The sequence below is a fragment of the Macaca mulatta genome, chromosome 20 (assembly GCF_049350105.2).
Source record: "Macaca mulatta isolate MMU2019108-1 chromosome 20, T2T-MMU8v2.0, whole genome shotgun sequence".
Classification (NCBI taxonomy): Eukaryota; Metazoa; Chordata; class Mammalia; order Primates; family Cercopithecidae; genus Macaca; species Macaca mulatta.
Genome location: NC_133425.1, coordinates 24,461,553 through 24,481,143, shown reverse-complemented (window position 1 = coordinate 24,481,143; position 19,591 = coordinate 24,461,553). Strand labels below are relative to the sequence as shown.

At 49.0% G+C, this 19,591-nt stretch overlaps 2 protein-coding genes across 34 annotated transcripts in view; one reads left to right on the top strand and one right to left on the bottom strand.

The window, feature by feature from the left end:
- ARHGAP17 (Rho GTPase activating protein 17) overlaps window positions 1-4,417 on the top strand; it is a 97,396-nt gene extending 92,979 nt beyond the window's left edge. For 15 of the 18 annotated variants that reach the window (XR_013411980.1, XR_013411977.1, XR_013411979.1 and 12 more), the window contains one exon: window positions 3,547-4,417. Coding sequence is in view for 6 of the 18 variants with exons in the window: in XM_028841050.2 (XP_028696883.1) it covers window positions 3,547-3,677 (131 nt within the window). In the remaining 12 variants the exon portion in view is untranslated. Of the gene's footprint in view, window positions 1-1,703 lie in introns of all 18 variants that reach the window. The other 3 variants (XR_013411981.1, XR_013411978.1, XM_077986587.1) reach the window with 1 other exon arrangement.
- Window positions 4,365-19,591, bottom strand: part of SLC5A11 (solute carrier family 5 member 11) — a 91,345-nt gene continuing 76,118 nt past the window's right edge. For 12 of the 16 annotated variants that reach the window (XM_077986597.1, XM_077986596.1, XM_001098708.5 and 9 more), the window contains 6 exons: window positions 15,882-15,989; window positions 15,475-15,625; window positions 14,543-14,711; window positions 13,574-13,789; window positions 12,346-12,517; window positions 11,214-11,517 (listed from right to left, as the gene is read on the bottom strand). In XM_077986597.1, the coding sequence (XP_077842723.1) occupies window positions 11,312-11,517; window positions 12,346-12,517; window positions 13,574-13,789; window positions 14,543-14,711; window positions 15,475-15,625; window positions 15,882-15,989 (1,022 nt within the window). In that variant the 3' untranslated portion in view covers window positions 11,214-11,311. Of the gene's footprint in view, window positions 5,867-11,213; window positions 11,518-12,345; window positions 12,518-13,573; window positions 13,790-14,542; window positions 14,712-15,474; window positions 15,626-15,881; window positions 15,990-19,591 lie in introns of those variants that run through there. The other 4 variants (XM_015125824.3, XM_077986603.1, XM_077986605.1 and 1 more) reach the window with 3 other exon arrangements.

Here is a 19,591-nt window from a genome sequence, read left to right as displayed (position 1 = left end):
TCTGTGATGAACTATATCAAGTTCTGCCTTTGGGCTGAGGCTGGTTACTGGAGGTCATCCCGTGTTTCTCTCTTTTTTTTTTTTTTTTTTAAAGAGATAGGGTCTTGCTCTGTTGCCCAGGCTAGAGTGCAGCAGTGTGATTATAGCCCACTGCAGCCTTGACCTCCTGGGCTCAAGTGATCCTCCGAAGTAGCTGGAAGGTGGGACTAGAGGCATGCGCCACCACACCCGGCTGATTTTTGTATTTTTCTCATAGAAACGGAGTCTCGTGTTGCCTGGACTGGTCTCGAACTTCTGGGCTCACACCATCATCCCACCATGCCCAGCCTATTTTGTTTTTTTAAGAACAATATCTCTTGTATGAACTTAGCTCCAAGCGTATGCTCAGAAACCAGCCCTTCTTGGGGTGCAGTTTATATACGAGTTCATAGCCAGAAAGATTTAGAGGTGTTTCGGGCAAACCAGGTCCTTACAGGTGTCTTTCTGAAATAACCATTTTCTCCTTTTTACAACAAACCAGAGTGTTTAAGACTGAGACAAGATCTCAGATAACGTCTTTGAGGACCCTCACCCAAGGATTTACACACTCCTCTGGGGAGGAGGGAAAATGTAATGTGAAGAGCCAGAGTGCAACTGATCTGGCTTTGATCCTCTTTGGTCCACCCTGGCTGTGTCACCTTGAGCAAGGAATAGAGCCTCTGAGTCTCCCTCTCTTATTTCTGCTGCCTTAGGATTAGTCAGTTCAGTGAGACGATGTAATAAAGTGTGGGTGTATAGTACACTCTCGGTTGTAAGTGCTCTATAGTAATGTCAGCTACCGAGGCTGGGCATGGTGGCTCATGCTGGTAATCCCAGCACTTTGGGAAGCCGAGGTGGGAGGATCGCTTGAGGCCAAGAGTTCAAGACCAGCCCAGTCAACATGGCGAAACCCTGTCTCTACCAAAAATACAAAAAATTAGCCAGGCATGGTGGCATATGCTTGTAGTCCTAGCTACTCGGGAGGCTGAGGTGGGAGGATCGCTTGAGCCTGGGAGGTGGAGGCTGCAGTGAGCTGAGATTACACGACTACACTCCAGCCTGGGCAACAGAGTGAGACCCTATCTCAAAAAAAAAATTTTTTTTTTTTTTTAACGTTAGCTACTGTGATGAAGTCTCTTTCTGAAAACTAGTTCTGTACAAGTTGCTATAATTCTTTCTACTTCTTGTGTGTAAACAAAGTCATTGTTTCTTTCAGGGATGATTCATGTAGGAATAGAGAGGGACTGGGGAAACCAGATGGGGCCGGTGGGAGGCAGAGGAAGGGATTTCCTTGTAGCTGGAAAAAAATGTAGCCCCAGAACACGTTTTTCCCCTTGAGTAAATAATGTGTGTGGATCATAAATAGAAAAATTTAGAAAGGCATAAATCTAAAAATTATATACATGTGATGTATAAGAAAAAGAGAGCAGCTGTGGAAGGGCTTCGTGGCTGATAGGCGTTAACTTGCATGTGAACACAGATATTAACAAGTAGAAATCTCATCCGTATGCACAGTGCCTTTGCATCATGCGTCCCCCGCCAGGTCATGTCTGTTCCGTAGTTTCTGGTAAACTCTGGGCTGAGAAGAGACACAGGCTGGTAGCCCCTTCTGTTTTTAGGGGCCAAGATAATGGGGGAAAGGATTGCATTTGCAGTGATTTTCTTATACCGGTATCATCTTCAAGTCACAGCTACTTCTTTGCCTGAAGATGTAAGAACGGAGGATTGGAAAGATGGTTGCTCTAGATGACTCTTCATTCATCCATCCAACCATCCAAGTGTGCAGCTACAAAATTTATTGAACATCTGCTATTTGCCGGTCACTGTTTTAGGTACTGAGGATACACTGTGAACAAGACAGACACAGTCCCCGCCTTCGTTGACTTCTGTTCTGCTTAGGACAAATCCAAGACAGCCCCTATTCTGTGCATACAGACCACCTTTGACCGCACCATAGGGTGGTGCAATTCTGCACAGTGTCATTGGTTTTATAGTTATCACAAGGCCTGAATTGTCTGAAATGACATTCGGCACCTGAACTCTGACACCTTGGCACCTCCATAAATCTAGAAATTTCTCTGAGTTGTGGTGTGTAGGAAACCTTGAGGGACAACCGAGGAGTCACTGTGAGAGAAAGGATGTCCCAGGGAGTAAATAGATCTTACAGCTCAGACTGTAGGGACAGGAAGGTGGAAGGGTAGAGCTGGAACAAGTCTCGAAGCAGTGAGCTTCCCCAGAGTGCACCAGCGTTTTCAAGCTGTGCCTGCGCAGACAGGAGCAGGTCGAACAGAAATACGTTCAAAACTAGCTCCCGGCAAGGACAGGCAGGATGTCATTTTGCACCACAGCAAGTGGGCGAGAAGCAGCTCTCGAGCCTCAATGTGAGACGTCCCAGCAAACCACCTCCTCCTCCCACTCCCTCGCTGCTGCCTGCCACAGCTACCTCTAACCCAGCAAAGCAAAACTACAAAATATCTCTCTTCTCTCTTACACCAGCCCTAAAATACCTCATGAGGCTCTCATAATTTGCCAGAACCCACATCTACTAGAGAAGCCAGCCCTTTTGTTTTAATTAAGATCCCCTTGGTTCGCCCACTTTGACCTTGGGCTTCGTTGAGGCTGTGCCTGTGTTGTGCAGTGTTGCGTCCTCAGCAGGTAGAACGGTGCCTGGCGCCTGGGAGGTGCTCAGTAAATGTTTGTTCATGCATAAATGAATCTGAGACCCACTGGCCTCTGGGAAGAGCATAGGAGAGGGGGACAACAGCATGAGGACCGTATGTTTGCCACCTTGCTGAAGGAATTTCAGCCAACATAGTAAGACATGAAAATGGCATTCAAGGTGTATTAGACGGAGAAGGGGAAGTTAATATTTGCAGGAGACTTAGTCTGCCTCAGTGATGTCAGTCAGCAGTGATTGTGATTCCCCAGGGGACACTTGGCAGCTTCTGGAGACAGTTTAAACTTCCCCAGTGATCTGTGATGCACAGGAGACATTTTTGGTTGTCACACTGGGGGAGGAGGCTGCATGTCACTGGCATCTGTTGGGTGACACCTACAATGCCCAGGACAACCACAGCAAATAATTCAGGCCCAAATGTTGCTAGTGCTGAAGGTGAGGTCCTAGTGTTAGTCACAGGAGGAAAACCCCGCAGTCTCGAGGAGAGGCCTCCTCCCAGGGCAGCCCAGGGGCCATCAGGAGGTTCATCTCATGCATTAGAGGCCTTGGGAAGGAGGAGGCTTCCTTTCTTCCATCAAAGCAAGCAAATCCTTTGAAAGCTGCATCTCCAAGGGCTGCCCCGGGCTCATAGCAAGCAACCTCAGAGCCCAGAGGCGAGGCTGTGCCACTCAGCTGCCCTCTGGGGTCACAAAGGCATCACTTGGCTTCTAAGAGCTGATGAGGCCTCTCGCAAGGGACTCTGTGCATGGGCTGACCCCGAAACTTCCCAGCCTCTCTTCTCAAAGCACCCTCAGGTGACCTCTCGGGGGTTACCCCTCATTGATACCGTGTCTCCTCGTGTTTTTGTCCAGACTCCAATTCCAGGGTTTCAGAACCACATCGCAGCATCTTTCCTGAAATGCACTCAGACTCAGCCAGCAAAGACGTGCCTGGCCGCATCCTGCTGGATATAGACAATGATACCGAAAGCACGGCCCTGTGAAGAAAGCCCTCCCCAGCCCTCCGCCGCTTCCACCCTGGCACATGGAGCAGGGGCAGGCAAACCTCTTCCTCTGCAGACAGAACAGTGAAAAGCTTTCAGTGGAGGACAAAGGAGGGCCTCACTGTGCGGGACCTGGCCTTCTGCACGGCCCTAGGAGCACCTGGAGGCCGCCACGGAAGCTGAATGACCTGTGTCTTGAAGAAGTTGGCTTTCTTCACATGGGAAGGAAATAATGCCAAAAAAATCCAAAACAAAGAAATACCTGGAGTGGAGAGAGCGTTCCTGCTGAAACGTGCATAGGAAGCTTTTGCCCCTGCTGTTAACGCGGGCAGCACCTACAGCAACTTGGAATGAGTAAGAAGCAGTGCGTTAACTATCTATTTAATACAATGCGCTCTTTATGCGAGTGGCCTGCTCTCTGCTACCTGGACTTTCATTCTTATGTATTAGGAGGGCGGCTGCTGTCCTTCAGACTTGCTGCAGAGTCATTTTGTGTCATATATCGTCTGTGTCTCCCCAGTCCCCTCAGAACCATGCCCTTGGATGGTGACTGCTGGCTCTGTCACCTCGTCAAACTGGATGTGACCCGTGCCGCCTCGTTGGATTGCCGGAATGTAGACGGAAATGTACTGTTCTTTTTTTTTTTTTTAAACAATGTAATTGCTACTTGATAAGGACCGAACATTATTCTAGTTTCATGTTTAATTTGAATTAAATATATTCTGTGGTTTATATGAAAACTTCATGATTCTTGGAGACACATTGTAGCGTGCGTGTGTGTGTGCATGAGTGTGTACGTGTTGCCACTCCCCCAGATAGAACTGTGGCTGGGACATGTTGAGGGAGAGGGTCTAATTGTAGCTGTAGGAGTTTGAAGAAACAGAGAGCAAGGTCACAGCAGTGAAAAAGGCCACCAGGTGCCCCAGAGACCTCCTAGACTGGCCATCCCTCGGTGCAGGTTCTGGTCGAGGCTGCACCCTTGGTCCTCCCAGTGCTGGCATCCCTTTCTTTCCATCTAGAGATACTCAGACTCCCGGAGCAGCTTACAGGAGCTCAGCCACACTGGGTCGGTGCATTCGTCAGCAGCTGTAAATTGCCATGGAGAGCCCCTCTTCCAATGGCTGGTGCTTTCATGCCCTATCCAAGGCGTGAAAATTATTCCGTCTCTGCCAGGATTGAAATACTAGGGGAGAGCTGATGGGGAATTGGAACAAAGTGAGACTGAGGCTCTGGACAGCTCGTCTCATGATAGCACCTTCCTTCCCTGTGACCCAGATAAGGCCGTTTTCTCTCGGGAACAGAGCAGGACATGCTGCCAGAGTTGGCTGCCCTGAGCCTTCTATTGATCAAGTTTGCTAAGTGTGTCAGTGTCTAAGTCCCTGTTTAGAAGACACTGGACCTCTTTCCACTACAAACTGACATAAGCCTGATTTAAAAAGGGCAATCACATTTCCCTTGTTTTTTTGAAACAGATCTCACTCCATGGCCCAGGCTGGAGTGCAGTGGCACAGTCATAACTCACCGCAGCCTCCAAACTCCCGGGCTCAAACCATCCTCCCAACTCAGCTTCCCGAGTAGCTGAGACTACAGGTGCATGGCAGTACACCCAACTAATTTTTAAATAATCTTTTCTAGAGACAGGGATCTTGCTGTGTTGCCCAGGCTGGTCTTCAGTTCTGGCCTCAAGCAGTCCTCCCACTTCAGCCTCTGAAAGTGCTGGGATTACAGGTGTGAGCCACCATGCGCAGCCCACATTTTCATCTTTACTCAGTTTCCTATGCCTTCAAAGTACTCCCTACATTAATTACCTTGAAAATATGCTCCTGTAAGCCCATTTGCCCCCATATCTTGAATGTTCATCGGCTTAGGGCTCACTCTTCCCCTGTGCCACCCGTGTGTTGTTAATTTTCTGTCCCCTCCGTTAGCCACAGAACAAACCCTGCAGAGAAAGTGAAGCCTTTGTATAGGCCGATTCTCCATGTTGAGCACCTTCTCCAGGAGCCTGGCTGTCCACGGTCAGGTGTCTCCATGGAGCCTCGGAGATGCTCCCATCATGATGCCTGAACTTGTCCTCCAGAGGAAGCAGGGACGTAGGCGCTTGTCAAGGAGATGCTGTTGGCACCTGGGGACGAGGAACATCCGTGCTGACATCCTGCCCAGAATGTAGCATGTGTTCATCATTGCTGATTCTGAAATACAGGAAACCCGACCTCATTGTTTTAAGAGCCTCATTCAGTTTTTACTCTCCTATTGTTTGCAGCAATCTTCCTACCCTGACAGCTGCAAACTTCAAAACAATGAAAATCATTTGACTCTCTGTATGTGTCAAAGGTAAAGACCACCCTTTGGGAGGCCGAGGCGGGAGGATCGCTTGATGTCAGGAGTTCGAGACCAGCCTGGTCAACACAGTGAAATCCCATCTCTACTAAAGATACAAAAAATTAACTTGGCACTGTGGCGGGCGCCAGTAACTCCAGCTACTTAGGAAGCTGAGACAGGAGAATCATTTGAACCTGGGAGACAGAGGCTACAGTGAGCCAAGATCACGTCAGTGCACTCCAGCCTGGGCAATAAAGTGAGACTCTGTCTCAAAAAAAAAAAAAAAAAAAAAAAAGGACCAAACAGAACTATCTAGTGGGAGGTACATGGCTCAGCATCCCACCAGCAGGGCCAGGAGAGGCACCTGGATCCTCTTTCTTTGCCATTCCTGTGACCTGGGATTCCTTCTGCTGGGGGCATTGTGCTGCGTTGGCGCTGCACACGGTACACTGTTTCCAGCCTGCCCACCGTCAGAGAGGTAGAGAATCGGAACCCATACTGGCCATTTCTGGCCGTCCAGAAGGGCGCTGGCCATCTGCCCTTCAGATTGTTTCCTTCCCTTCTCTACCCAGTAGTTTCTTATAGGAAGAGGCCCTTGCGCTCAGACTTCCTGTCCCTGCTCCCCCAGCTGCACCATCTCTTCTAAAAAAAAATTCAGATGCCGTAGGAGTGACCCCATCCTGGACCGTTGTGATGGCCCTGGTTCTCTGGGAGCTCCGTGGAGCGACTCCCATTCCTCTGTTGGGGCTGCAGTTCTCAGTGCTCTCCCAAGCCCAGTGAGTCCTGCAAGTGCTCTTATTTGAAGGTCTTAAGACAAACTCTCTTGGTTTCTCCCTGAGGTCTCCTCCCACCATTTCCCCACCATATTCCGGCGCCTCTGGCCTCTGGGACCCACAGTCTCAGGGTTTTGCATCAGACTGGGCAGCAAGCACCTCACTCATAGGGATGCTTCTCAGCCAAGGGCTTGCACTTCTCTCGTATCTCATCGGTGGAGCTAGAGAGGAGATGTGCTGGTGTGGCGAAGCCACAGTGTCTGGTGCTGCCAAAGGCAAGAAGTGACCAAGACCACTTGAGCTGCCAGCTAAGGGAGTGGGGGAGCAAGTCAAGGACTCCTTTAGTTTCCCCACTGCCCACAGCAGGCTGCACACGTGGCCATCCCCACCCTGTCCCACATGGGTTCGCACAGGCGTGGGCCCTGAGTCTCTTCCCCAGCAGGCAGGACCCCTGTCTCCCGGCACGGAGCTGTGGGTGCCCTCCTGCCACCACCGTGGATTCTGTGTAGTAGAGAGAACCTGCCTGCAGGGGGAGAAGTCAGCAGATACGCGGAGAGGCAGAGACAAAAGATTAGAGGGAAAGAGTGCAGGGCTTGGTTTTTAAAACCCTCCCAGCTCCCGGTTCGTGTCCCTGAAGCCGTTCTGCATTTCTTGCCTTTGAGTGCTCACGATAAAGTGCTTGATTGTTTTTGGCACAAGCGTTCCTCTTTGGGTTTGTTTCTCTTACTGGCAACCAAATGACTTCTACCTGATTCCCTCCAAAGGAGGTACATGGCTGTGTAGACCCCACACAGCTGTGCAGGCAACTGTCTTCCTCCCACACCCTCTCCAGCCAACCCCTCCTTTACATCCACACATGCGTTCACACACCGTGCCCCTCGTGTCAGTTATCCAGTGCAGCATGACAGATAGCCACATACTTAGCAGCTTACAACAGCACGTTCATTTTCTCATAGCCCCTGTGGGTCAGGACTCCAGGCACAGCTTCTCTGGGTCCTCTGTCCAGGGTTTTCATCCGCTGCGGTCAAGGCAGCAGCCAGGGCTGGGGTCTTATCTTGAGGCTGGACTGGGGAAGGATCCACTTCCCAGGAAGTAGGGATTATTGAGGGTCACCTTAGGGTCTGTGCTTCACACATGAAACATCATCACAAATGACATGTGGGGAGGGGGATATTTGATACAAGAAAGAACCTCCCCCAAACCTAACAAAAAACAACAGGGTTCTATTTTCACTCTTTCTACTTGTATTTAAATTTGGGGTTTTTAATTGTCATTCTATTTGTTTAAGATGGAATCTTGATCTGTTGCCCAGGCTGGAGTGCAGTGGCATGATCTCGGCTCACTGCTACCCCCGCCTCCCAAGTTGAAGCCATTCTCCTGCCTCAGCCTCCCAAGTAGCTGGGACTACAGGCACCCACCATGCCCAGCTAATTTTTGTATTTTTAGTGGAGATGAGGTTTTGATATGTTGGCCAGGCTGGTCTTGAACTCCTGACCTCAGGTGATCTATTCACCTTGGCCTCCTGAAGTGCTGGGATTACAGATGTGAGCCACTGCACCTGGCCTGAATTCAGTTTCTATGCACATCTGTAAATTGTATTTGCACTGCACTGTTTTTTTAAATTGATAAAAGTTATGGTATATGACATGTTTTTGTATATGTATACATTGCAGAATGGTTAAATCAAGCTAATTAACATATCCATCACCTCCATTATTTATTTTTTGTGGTGAGAACATTTAAAATCTCTCAGCTGGCTGGGCACAGTGGCTCACGCCTTAATCCCAGCACTTTGAGACATTGAGGTGGGCAGATTGCTTGAAGCCAGGAGTTTGAGACCAGCCAGGGCAACATAGTAAGACCCCATCTACAAAAAAAAAAAATTAAAATTAGCCAGGTATGGTGGCCAAATGCCTGTAGTTCCAGCTACTCAAGAGGCTGAGGCAGGAGTTGAAAGCTCCAGTGAGCCATGATCATACCAATGCTCTCCAGCCTGGGTGACAAAGTGCAAGACCCTGTCTGTAAACAGAAAAAAGAAAAAAAAGGCCATATTTGGGGGCTCACACCTGTAATCCCAGCACTTTGGGAGGCCAAGGCAGGTGGATCACATTAGCCCAGGAGTTGGAGACAAGCCTGGGCAATATGGCAAAATGCCCTCTCCACAAAGTACAACAACAACAAAATTGCCAGGCATGGTGGTGTGTACCTGTAGTCCCAGCTACCCAGGAGACTGAGGTGGGAGGATCACCTGAGCCTAGGAGTTCGAGGCTGCGTTGCGCCATGGTCGCACCCTGCATTCCAGCCTGGGCAACAGAGAGAGACCCTTTCCAAAAACAAACAAACAAGGAATGCAAAGGATTGCAGACTTCATCCTGAGTGTGGGAAGGTCACTGAAGGATTCCAAGCAGAGGATTGGCTTGATCCGAGTTGCCTACCCTGCCAGTGGCTGGAGAATGGGGAAGACTGGATGTGCGAAGGCCAGTCGGGAGGCCAGGCAGAGATGGGGGTGGCCCGAGCGATCATAGTGACAGCTCAATGTGTTCCTGCTGAAACATACTGTTGACCCCAGCCAGAGGCAACAGAGGTCTCGGTGTGAGGGGCAGGCTTGGACGGGGAGCTCAGGACTGTAGTGGAAGTCCCCCATGCTGCCCACTCCCCTCCTTTGGGCCTTGGAGGCAGAAGCTCAGCCTCCTCGGTGAAGACTGCTCCTTGAGCCCACTTGCTCCAGAACCATCCCAAGCTCCTGCCTAGAGCCATGTTAACAGCCAGTTCCCCACCCATACCCCTTCCCAGGAGGGCTGGGGGTGCCCTTTGTCCAGCCCACCGCTGCTGCTTGGATTCGTGTAGAGCGCTGGGCCTTCTGAGCAGAGTGAGGACTGGGCCAATACATTTGCCTGTGCACCAGGCCAGTCCCAGCTGTTGGCATCAAGTAGGAACCGGAAAGACATCACTGGAGGATTAAGTGGGTAAGCAGCCCCTCAGCCCCGGGGGGTCCTGTTTATTTTCCTCTGGCCTGGAAAATGGGGTCCCCCGAGAGACTCCTCTGCTTTCCAGCTCTGTCAGGCCAGGAAGAGGCTCTAGTCCATCCCACCACCCGACCTTATCCCAGGCCTGGATGGTTCATGACCTTGGGCTACTCCAGAGATGGTCTCAGGGCTCACTGGGTTGGCCCTGCTTGCTCTTAGCTCTGCACATGGCAAACGCAGCCCTAATGGGTCATTCCATCAGACTCCATCGGGCCCAAAGCGGGAAAGCTGAGGAGGCTGGCTCCACCCAGAACAGGAGGCCACTGCCCTGCAGGTCAAAGCCTTACTGGCCTTTGGTGGGGAAGTTCATTGAGATGCCCATCCACCTGGCTGCTGCTTTTTAGGGAAGCATCATCCTGGGGAAGTAAGCAAAGAAACAGTCTAAGGCTGGGTGCGTGGCTCATGCCTGTAATCCCAGCACTTTGGGAGGCCAAGGCAAGAGGATTGCTTGAGCCCAGGAGTTTTGAGACCAGCTCAGGCAACATAGGAGAGAGCAGCCCCCCATGTCTCTGCAAATAAATTTTAAAAATTAGCCAGACATGGTGGTGCATGGCTATAGTCCCAACTACCCAGGAGGCTGAGATAGGAGGATCATATGAGCCCAGGAAGTCAAGACTGCAGTGAGCCGTCAGGGCGCCACTACAGTCCAGCCTGGGTGACAGAGTGAGACCCTGTCTCAGAAACAAAGCAGTCTAAGCCAGAACTTGAGAAGTGCACACAATTCCCTGATTTTCTTATAGCACAAGATTTCAGAGTACCAACTCGGATCTATTTCCAAGAAATATCTAGGAGGAAGTATCACAGTGAGAAAACTCTTGGGGACCTTCACCCAAAGCCAGCCATAGTGGAAGGCAAGAGATAGAATGCAGGTCCCATTCTTCGCACTGTGAAGATGAGCTGGGCAAGTTCGAATGCCAAAAGGTGAGTCCCTTTGCTTCTTTATCCCTTTGAATTTGGGTATTTATGTTACACAATGGATAAGAAGAATGAATGTCTTTTGCGAAAGGAAGCTTTTACATGTCTCTCCTCTTTCCATCTTCTAACCTTCATTATTTTCAAGAAGAAAAGAGGCTGGGCGTGGTGGCTCATGCCAATAATCCTAGTACTTTGGGAGGCTGAGGTGGGGGGATCACTTGAGGCCAGGAGTTCAGGACCAGCCCAGGCAACATAGACCACATCTCTTTAAAAAAAGAAAAAATTAGGTAGGCATGGTGGTGTGTACCTGTAGTCCTAGAAACTTGGGAGGCTGAGGAGGGAGGATCACTTGAGCCCAGGAGTTTGAGGTTGCAGTGAACTATGACCATGCCACTGCACTCTAGCCTGGGTGACAGAGCGAGACACTGTCTCAAAAAAAAAAAAAAAGAAGAAGAAAAGAACTAAGTGTCATGTTGAAAATGATCTATAAACAGTTGGAAGCCTTGTGGTAAACAAACAAAAGCTTTATTCTTTTTTCTTTCATTAAAAAAAATGGAGCATTGAAGAGAAACGGCCTTTGAACCCCCGGGTTCACCCCACACTAAGCAAAGTAGCCCCAGATAAAGATGGCGCAGGTCATGCAGAAAATAAGGTTGACGTCCAGGAGGGTCTTCACCAAGGGGTTTTCTTCCAGGGAAACTATGACGGGTTCTGCTCTGGCCGGGAGCTCTTCCTTGCCCTTGTCCTGTATTCCGCAGAGCCACAGGATGGCCTTCACCACTTTGGACTGCTTCGGGGTCATGTCACCTAGAAAGAACCCAGCAAAGGAGGACCGTAGAGGTGGTCTGTGTCTCCCAGAGAGGCGAGACGGGGACACTCACCAGGTGTGTTCAAGTGCTGGGATTACAGGCATGAACCACCAGGCCTGGCTGAAATCTCCCAATTTTTTTTTTTAGACAGAGTCTCACTCTGTCACCCAGGCTGGAGTGCAGTGGCGCGATCTCGGCTCACTACAACCTCCACCTCCCAGGTTCAAGTGATTCTCCTGCCTCAGCCTGCCATGTAGCTGGGACTATAGGCATGCGCTACCATGCCCGGCTAATTTTTGTATTTTTAGTAGAGGTGGGGTTTCACCATGTTGGCCAGGCTGGTCTCGAACTCCTGACTTCAAGTGATCCACCTGTCTCGGCCTGCCAAAGTGCTGGGATTACAGGCTTGAGTCACGGCGCCCAGCCGAAATCTCTCAATTTTTAAACGTTAACTCACATTTTATTGAAACTGTAGGTGGGCCAAGCCAAAATATGTCTGCAAGCCGCCAGTTTAGAAGCACTGAGAGAAGGCACGTCGTGTTCCTGCCTGCCCATGTGTGGAACATGAGGATGAAATGAACCGTGTCTTCATAGGCACTCAACAAGTGTTTGTTTACTCTTAGTGCCTGTAGGAAGCTTCTGTTGAAAGTTACTAAAAACTCCTTTCCCATGGCCAGAGCGTGGGGACAGATCAGACAGTGGAGTCAGAGGATGCTAAAACTCCAAGTCTGCCCACTTTCCTGGCTTGTAATTTGATAGGAAAAAAAAAAAAAATCCCCTTAACACGTAATGCTTCTTGCTGTAACTGAGGAGACAGGCTACTCACAGCTGTGGGTTTTAGACACGTTTTCTTGGACCATCTCGAACTGGACTCTGCTGCTGCTGCTGGCCTCTGGCATCCCGTTCTGAGAGAGGGCAAGAGACAAGGGAGCTGCTGGTGTCGCTGGTTCCTTCTGGACCACGGGGTCATGACGAGTAAACCAGGTCAGGTGGCTGACCTAAGGAGCAGGAATGAATGATGAGATTTGTGGTGGAGGTGGGGCCGGGGTTTTCCATCCTTTTCTCACACTCCCCACCCAACCCCACACTCAGCCTTTGTGTCTGAATCTGCTCCCAGCCCCACCCTCCCACCCCATCCTCCAACAAGCGTCACGTCCCTGTGCTCTTCAGCATCAGCGCACAATTCCCCCGCTCATTCCCACGTCTTTCTCCGATAAACCCCATCCTCATGTTGCTGGGATGTGATTATCCCTCATTCTAATCCCCAGAGCTTAACCCTCACCCTAGAGTATTGCGGGACCCCAGAATTGGTCATTTCAGCTCATCCATTTCTCTGGCCACAGGGATTGAATTCCGCAGAGCCACAGGATGGCCTTCACCACTTTGGACTGCTTCTGGGTTCGCGGATGAGCATGTGTCCTGAGCTGACTCCATCAGTGGGAATCTAGAACTTCTCTAGAAATTCTGGGACAGAAATACTTATGCTTATTTTTACCTTTTTTTTTTTTTTAAGACAGGCTCTTGTTCTGTCACCCAGGTAGGAGTGCAGTGGCATGGACATAGCTCACTGCATCGTCCAACTCCTGGGCTCTGGCAATCCTCCCATCTCGGCCTCCCTAGTAACTGAGATTACAGGCGTGAGCCATCACGCCCTGCTAATTTTTTCATTTTTTAAAGAGATGGGTTCTCACTGTGTTGCCCAGGCTGGTCTCGAACTCCTGGTCTCAAGTGATCCTCCCACCTCAGCTTCCTGAAGTGCTGGGATTACAGGAATGAGCCGCCGCACCCCAGCCTTATGTTTACTTAATGACAGTAAAAGAGGTTATCTCTCTAGAAGGTACTGGGCTCCATATGGGACGTAAGAATCAAAGCAGAAGGTGCAGATGGATTCTGATGACCTTTGCAAAGTCCTGAATAATCCTGCCCCTGAACCCCAACCCTGGACTTTTCAGCTTTTTGGACAATCAGTCTCCTTCACTTAAGTCAGTGTGGGTCAGTTTTCTGTCACTTCCAACAAAAAGTCTCAGCGGATCTAGCCATCAGCCCAAACGTACCATCTCCTTGGAGGGCGACTCTGTGAACCAGCTCACGGTGGAGACAGTGATGAGGGTGACCGTGGACAGGATCATGGAGAAGTAGAGGTAGTGGATGCTCTTCACCAGGACCGGGCGCTCATCTGGCTGGTCGCACCGAGGCTGCACGTAAATAAAGTCCAGGACCAGCCTAATCAAGCCCAGGAGCAGGCCCGAGATCAGGCCCCAGAAGGCACCCTGCAACATCAGAGCAAGATCGTCTTAGAGACGCCAAGGCCTCTGGCCTCCAGGAACCTCAAGAAGCCATCTCCAGGGCTTGTCTTTCTTGTGGTGGTCACTGCACGCATGGGTCAGCAATTTGGAAGGGTTCTGCAATACTGAACCATTTATCTTTTTATAATGAATCGACTACTCATAGATTACTAACACCCTCTTAATTTAGCTTCCCTGTTCAATAACAAAAAATGCATCAAGATACTTTTGATGAGAACCTCTCACTGCTTTTTTTTTTTTTTTTTTTTTTGAGAGACAGAGTCTCACTCTTTCGCCCGGGCTGGAGTGCAGTGGTGCAGTCTCAGCTCACTGCAACCTCTGCCTCCCAGGTTCCAGTGATTCTCCTGCCTCAGCATCTGAGTAGCTGGGATTACAGGCACCCACCAACACACCGGGCTCATTTTTGTATTTTGTGTAGTGGTGGGGTTTTGCCATGTTGGCCAGGCTGGTCTCGAACTCTCAACCTCAAGTGATCCACCCACCTCAGCCTCCCAAAGTGCTGGGATTACAGGTGTGAGCCATCGCAGCAGCCCTCTCATTGCTTTTTTGCAAAGGTCAGATAAACACCCTCTCTGTATCTTCCACCATGAAACTCACCCTCCCTCTCAACACCCAAGTCCAGCCTGTATCTCCCTCCAGTGCCCTCCCCTCCCATCCTATCCCAGTCCTCAAGGGGCAGCACTTGGTTCTGGCCTAGTGGGAGCAGTCCAGAGCTACCTTTTCATTGGTCCTCTTCCAGAAACATCCCATGATGAAGACCACCGCCACGGGCGGCTGCAGGTAGGAGCTGATGGACTGGATGTAGATGAAGAGCTGGCCACCCTGGCTGGCCTGGACCACAGGGATCCATAGGATGGAGACCAGGACCAGCAGCAGCACAAACACCCTGGTGCCAGCGGCGAGAGGCACAAATTAGCATCATCTTCCCTGAACATTTACTCCTCTTTCTCTCTCTCTTTTTTAATAGGGTCTTGTTCTGTTGCCAAGGCTGGGGTGCAGTGGTGAGAGCATAGCTCACTGCAGCCTCCAACTCCTGGGCTCGTGATCCTCCTGCCTCAGCCTCCCAAGTAACTGGGATTACAGACACATGCCAACACTCCCAGCTTATTTTATTATTTTGAGACAGAGTCTCACTCTGTCACCCAGGCTAGAGTGCAGTCTGCCATCTTGGCTCACTGCAACCTCCGCCTCCTGGGTTCAAATGATTCTCCTGCCTCAGCCTCCTGAGTAGCTGAGATTACAGGCACCTGCCACCACAGCTAATTTGTGTATTTTTAGCACAGACGGGTTTCACCATGTTGGCCAGCCTGGTCTTGAACACCTGACCTCAAGTGATCCACCGGCCTGGCCTCCCAAAGTGCTGTGATTACAGGTGTGAGCCACCTTGCCCAGCTGGGTTATAATTATTTGCTTATTCTCTTCCTTCCCTAGCTCCATAAAGGCAAGAACTGAGCCCTTTCATGGTTACGTGCCCTGTGCCTGGTACAGAGTAGGTGCTCGTTGAGCATCTCCTGAATGAACCAATGTGTTGCACATGGAGTCCTAACGCTCTTCAGCCTGGCTAAGTTGCCGGCTGGACCTGGACTTTGCCTCTGGGTGGGCTCAGCTCTCTCTTCCCCCTGCCCCAGCCCCACCCAGTAGGGACTTACCTGCCTACAATCATGAGCTCCTTCTCAGATGCCCGAGGCCGGAGGTGATTCCAGAGGTCCATGGTGAAGATGGTGCTGGCACTGTTAAAGATGGAGGTGAGGGAGGACATGAGAGCCGCCACCATCACAGCCATCATCAGCCCACGGAGCCCTGGGGGCGGAAGGGAGGTCATGGGCCTCGGCCCTTTTCTGCCAAAGCAGCCAATCCCAGTGGGCTCAACTGGAGGAGGCAGAACCTCAGGGAGGACGGCGGGGCAGAGCTTCCTGCAGGACTCAGCCTTTCATGGGGAGCCTAGAGCCTGTTCCTCCAGCCCTCCCTTCTTGGCCCTGCCTTGGATCAGAGCCCATCCAGTGATCTCCTTTCTGGGTGCTCCAGGGGACTCGATGCAGGGGTGAAGGGACTTTACCTGTGGGCAGGAGTTCCAGCACGAGTTTGGGATACGCGATGTCAGAACAGCCCGAGGGGTTGCTGCAGATCTTCCGGCAGATTTCGGGATCTGCACAAGCCACTTGATCTACGGAGGAAACACAGGCCCAGAGGTGAGCAGTCAGGCCCGCAGAGCCCCAGGCCCAGGCAACATGGGGCCGGACACAGGCTTATCATATGGAAGTTTATAGCTCAATGAGATAAAAGAGAGTCTAGACTTTATAAGCTGTGACCTTGTTACTTACGCTTTCTGAGACGAGTTGCCCTGTTTGTAAAACTAGGATAATAACATGACTTTATAGGAAGTGCTGGAAAAACTTCAGCTATTGTTATCATAACCCAGATGAAGCTGGGACACCTAGTGGCTAGTGGCCAGTCTTACAATAATGTCTTTTTTTTTTTTTTTTTTTTTTTTGAGACGGAGCCTCTTGCTGTGTCGCCCAGGCTGGAGTGCAGTGGCACAATCTCAGCTCACTGCAACCTCCGCTTGCCAGGTTCAAGTGATTCTCCTGCCTCAGCCTCCTGAGAAGCTGGGATTACAGGCACCCACCACCACGCCCGGCTAATTTTTGTATTTTCAGTAGAGATGGGTTTTTGCTATGTTGGCCAGGCTGGTCTCGAACTCCTGACCTCAAGTGATCGGCCCATGGTCATTAACTCACTGTTCAGTAACCTGTCCTGGGCTAGTGAATCATTTCCTATATGGAGTAGATTCTCTTGTCAGAATGCTTCACACCCTCTGATGCCTGAAATAAGATGCCTCTAGCCCAGTTAAATCCAAACATAGCACAAAACCTTCTTCTTCCATAGACCCAACATTAACTGAAGGTTTACTATGACTCAGGAGCTTCAGCAAGCTTTGTACCTATACCTCATTTAATTTTTACAACTCTATGGGGAAGATACTGTTATTACTCCTACTTCAAAGACAGATAAACTGAGGCCCAGAGGTTAGTTTCTCCAGATTATATTGCTAGTAAGTATTATGGCCAGGAGGCAAACCCTTAGTTTATTTCAAAGCTCAGGTAGAGAAGATTGGCTTTGTAAATACCGCATTTCTAAACTCTGTGTGTGTGTGGGGAGGTGGGTGGGTGTGTGGGTGTGGGTGTGTGTGTGTGTTTTTGAGACAGGGTCTTGCTCTGTCACCCAGGCTGGAGTTCAGTGGTGCGATCTTGGCTCACTGCAACCCCAGCCTCCCAGGCTCCAGCCTCCCGAGTAGCAGGCACCATCACACCCAGCTGATTTCTCTTTCTTTTTTAAAATTAATTAATTTTTTATTTTTATTTTTATTTTTTCTTGAGACGGAATCTCAATGTTACCCAGACTGGAGTGCAGTCGCACAGTCTCGGCTCACTGCAACTTCCACCTGTGGGTTCAAGCGATTCTCCTGCCTCAGCCTCCCAGCCTGTAGCTGGTATTACAGGCGTGCCACCACACCCAGGTTTTTTTGTTTTGTTTTGTTTTTTGTTTGTTTTGTTTTGTATTTTTAGTAGAGACGGGGTTTCATCATGTTGCCCAGGCTGGCCTCGACCTCCTGGCCTCAAGCATTCCTCCCGCCTTGGCTTCCCAAAGTGCTGGGGTTGTGTTTTGAGGGTTGTTTTCTTCTCTCTTAATTTCCATATAGTTTCTTTAAAAATATGTGCCATTTCTCATGGATGAAGCTGGAAACCATCATTCCCAGCAAACTAACACAGGAATAGAAAACCAAACACCACATGTTCTCACTCATAAGTGGGAGTTAAACAATGAGAACACATGGACACAGGGAGGGGAATATCACACACTGGGGTCTGTGTGGGGGTTGGGAGGAAGGGGAGGGAGAGCATTAGGACAAATACCTAATGCATGTGGAGCTTAAAACCTAGGTGATGGGTTGACGGGTGCAGCAAACCACCATGGCACATGTATACCTATGTAACAAACCTGCACATTCTGCACATGTATCCCAGAACTTAAAGTTTAATGAAAAAATAAAAAATAAAAATATGTGCCATTTCTCAGATGGGTTTAGTGGAAGAGGGTTTTTTTCCAGGCTCACAAGAACTCAGGATCAGAAAATACTTTTATGCAGCTGTGGACTCACTTGAAGATTTAGGAGGGAGCTAGTGGAGTCATGGTGGAGACAGAAGTACAAATAAAGAGGCTGAGTGCTTTGTCCTGAAACTGGCACTTTAGACCTGGGGTTTAGTGGGCTTGTTAAAAAATAGGTGGCTGGCACAGACATATGAAAAAATGGTTAACATCACTAATCATCAAGGAAATGCAAATCAAAACCTCATGAGATGTCATCTCACCCTAGTTAGAACGGGGATCATCAAAAAGACAAAACATAATAAATGCTGGTGAAGATGTGAAGAATGAGGGGAACCCTTATACATTGTTGATGGAGATGTAAATTACTACAGCTAGTATGGAAAACTGTATGGAGGTTCCTCAAAAAACTAAGAACTACCATATGATCCAGCAGTTTTGCTACTGGCATATATCCTGATATGGTTTGGCTCTGTGTCCCCACCCAAATCTCATCTCAAATTGTGATCTCCACATGTTAAGGGAGGGAACTGTAATCCCCACATGTCGAGGGAGGGAGGTTATTGGATCATGGGGGTGGTTCCCCCATGTGTACTCATGATAGTGAGTGAGTTCTCAGGAGATCTGATGGTTTTATAAACATCTGTCATTTTCTGAGTTTGGACTTCTGTCTCCTGCCGCCATGTGAAGAAGGTCCTTGCTTCCCCTTTGCCTTCCACCGTGACTGTAAGTTTCCTGAGGCCTCTCCAACCATATGCAACTGTCAATCAATTAAACCTCTTTCCTTTATAAATTACCCAGTCTCAGGTAATATCTTTATAGCAGTGGGAAAATGGACTAATACATATCCAAAGCAATTGTAATCAATATAGCAAATGGATACCTGCACCCCATTTATTGCAATGCTATTCACAATAACCAACATATGGAATCAACCTAAGTGTCTGTCAACAGATGAATGGGTAAAGAAAATGTGGTACATATATACAGTGGACTACTATTTAGCCATAAAAAAGAATGAAATTCTTTTTCATGTTCATTCATGGCAACATGGATGAACTTGGAGAATATTATGTTAAGTGAAATAAGCCAGGCACAGAAAGATAAATACTGCATACTCTCACTCATATGTGGAAGCTTAAAAAGTTGAGCTCATAGAAGTAGACAGTAGGATAGTGGTTTCTAGAGGCTGGGAAGGGTAGTGGGGAGGAGGGCAGCCAAAAGTTGGTTAATGGATAGAAAAGCACAGCTAGAAAAGAGGAATAGTGTTTAGTGTTCTATAGCACTATAGGGTGACTATAATTCACAACAATTTATTGTACATTTTCAAATAGTTGAGAGTAGATTTTGATTGCCCCCAACATGAAGAAATAATAAATATTTGAGGTGATAGATAAGCTAATTACACTGATGTGGTCATTACACATTCTATAATGTATCAAAATATCACACTGTACCTTGTAAGTATGTACAATTTATATAAAAATAATTAGTTAAAAACATTAAAAGTTAAAAATAGTAAGAGAAAAAAAAAAAACCAAACAGATGTTCCTCCAGGGATTCTGATTCAGAAGGTTTTGAATGGGCACTGAAAGTTGGCGCTTCTAACAAGTTCTCAGGAGCCACTGCTGGACTGGGGACCACACTTTGAATAGCACT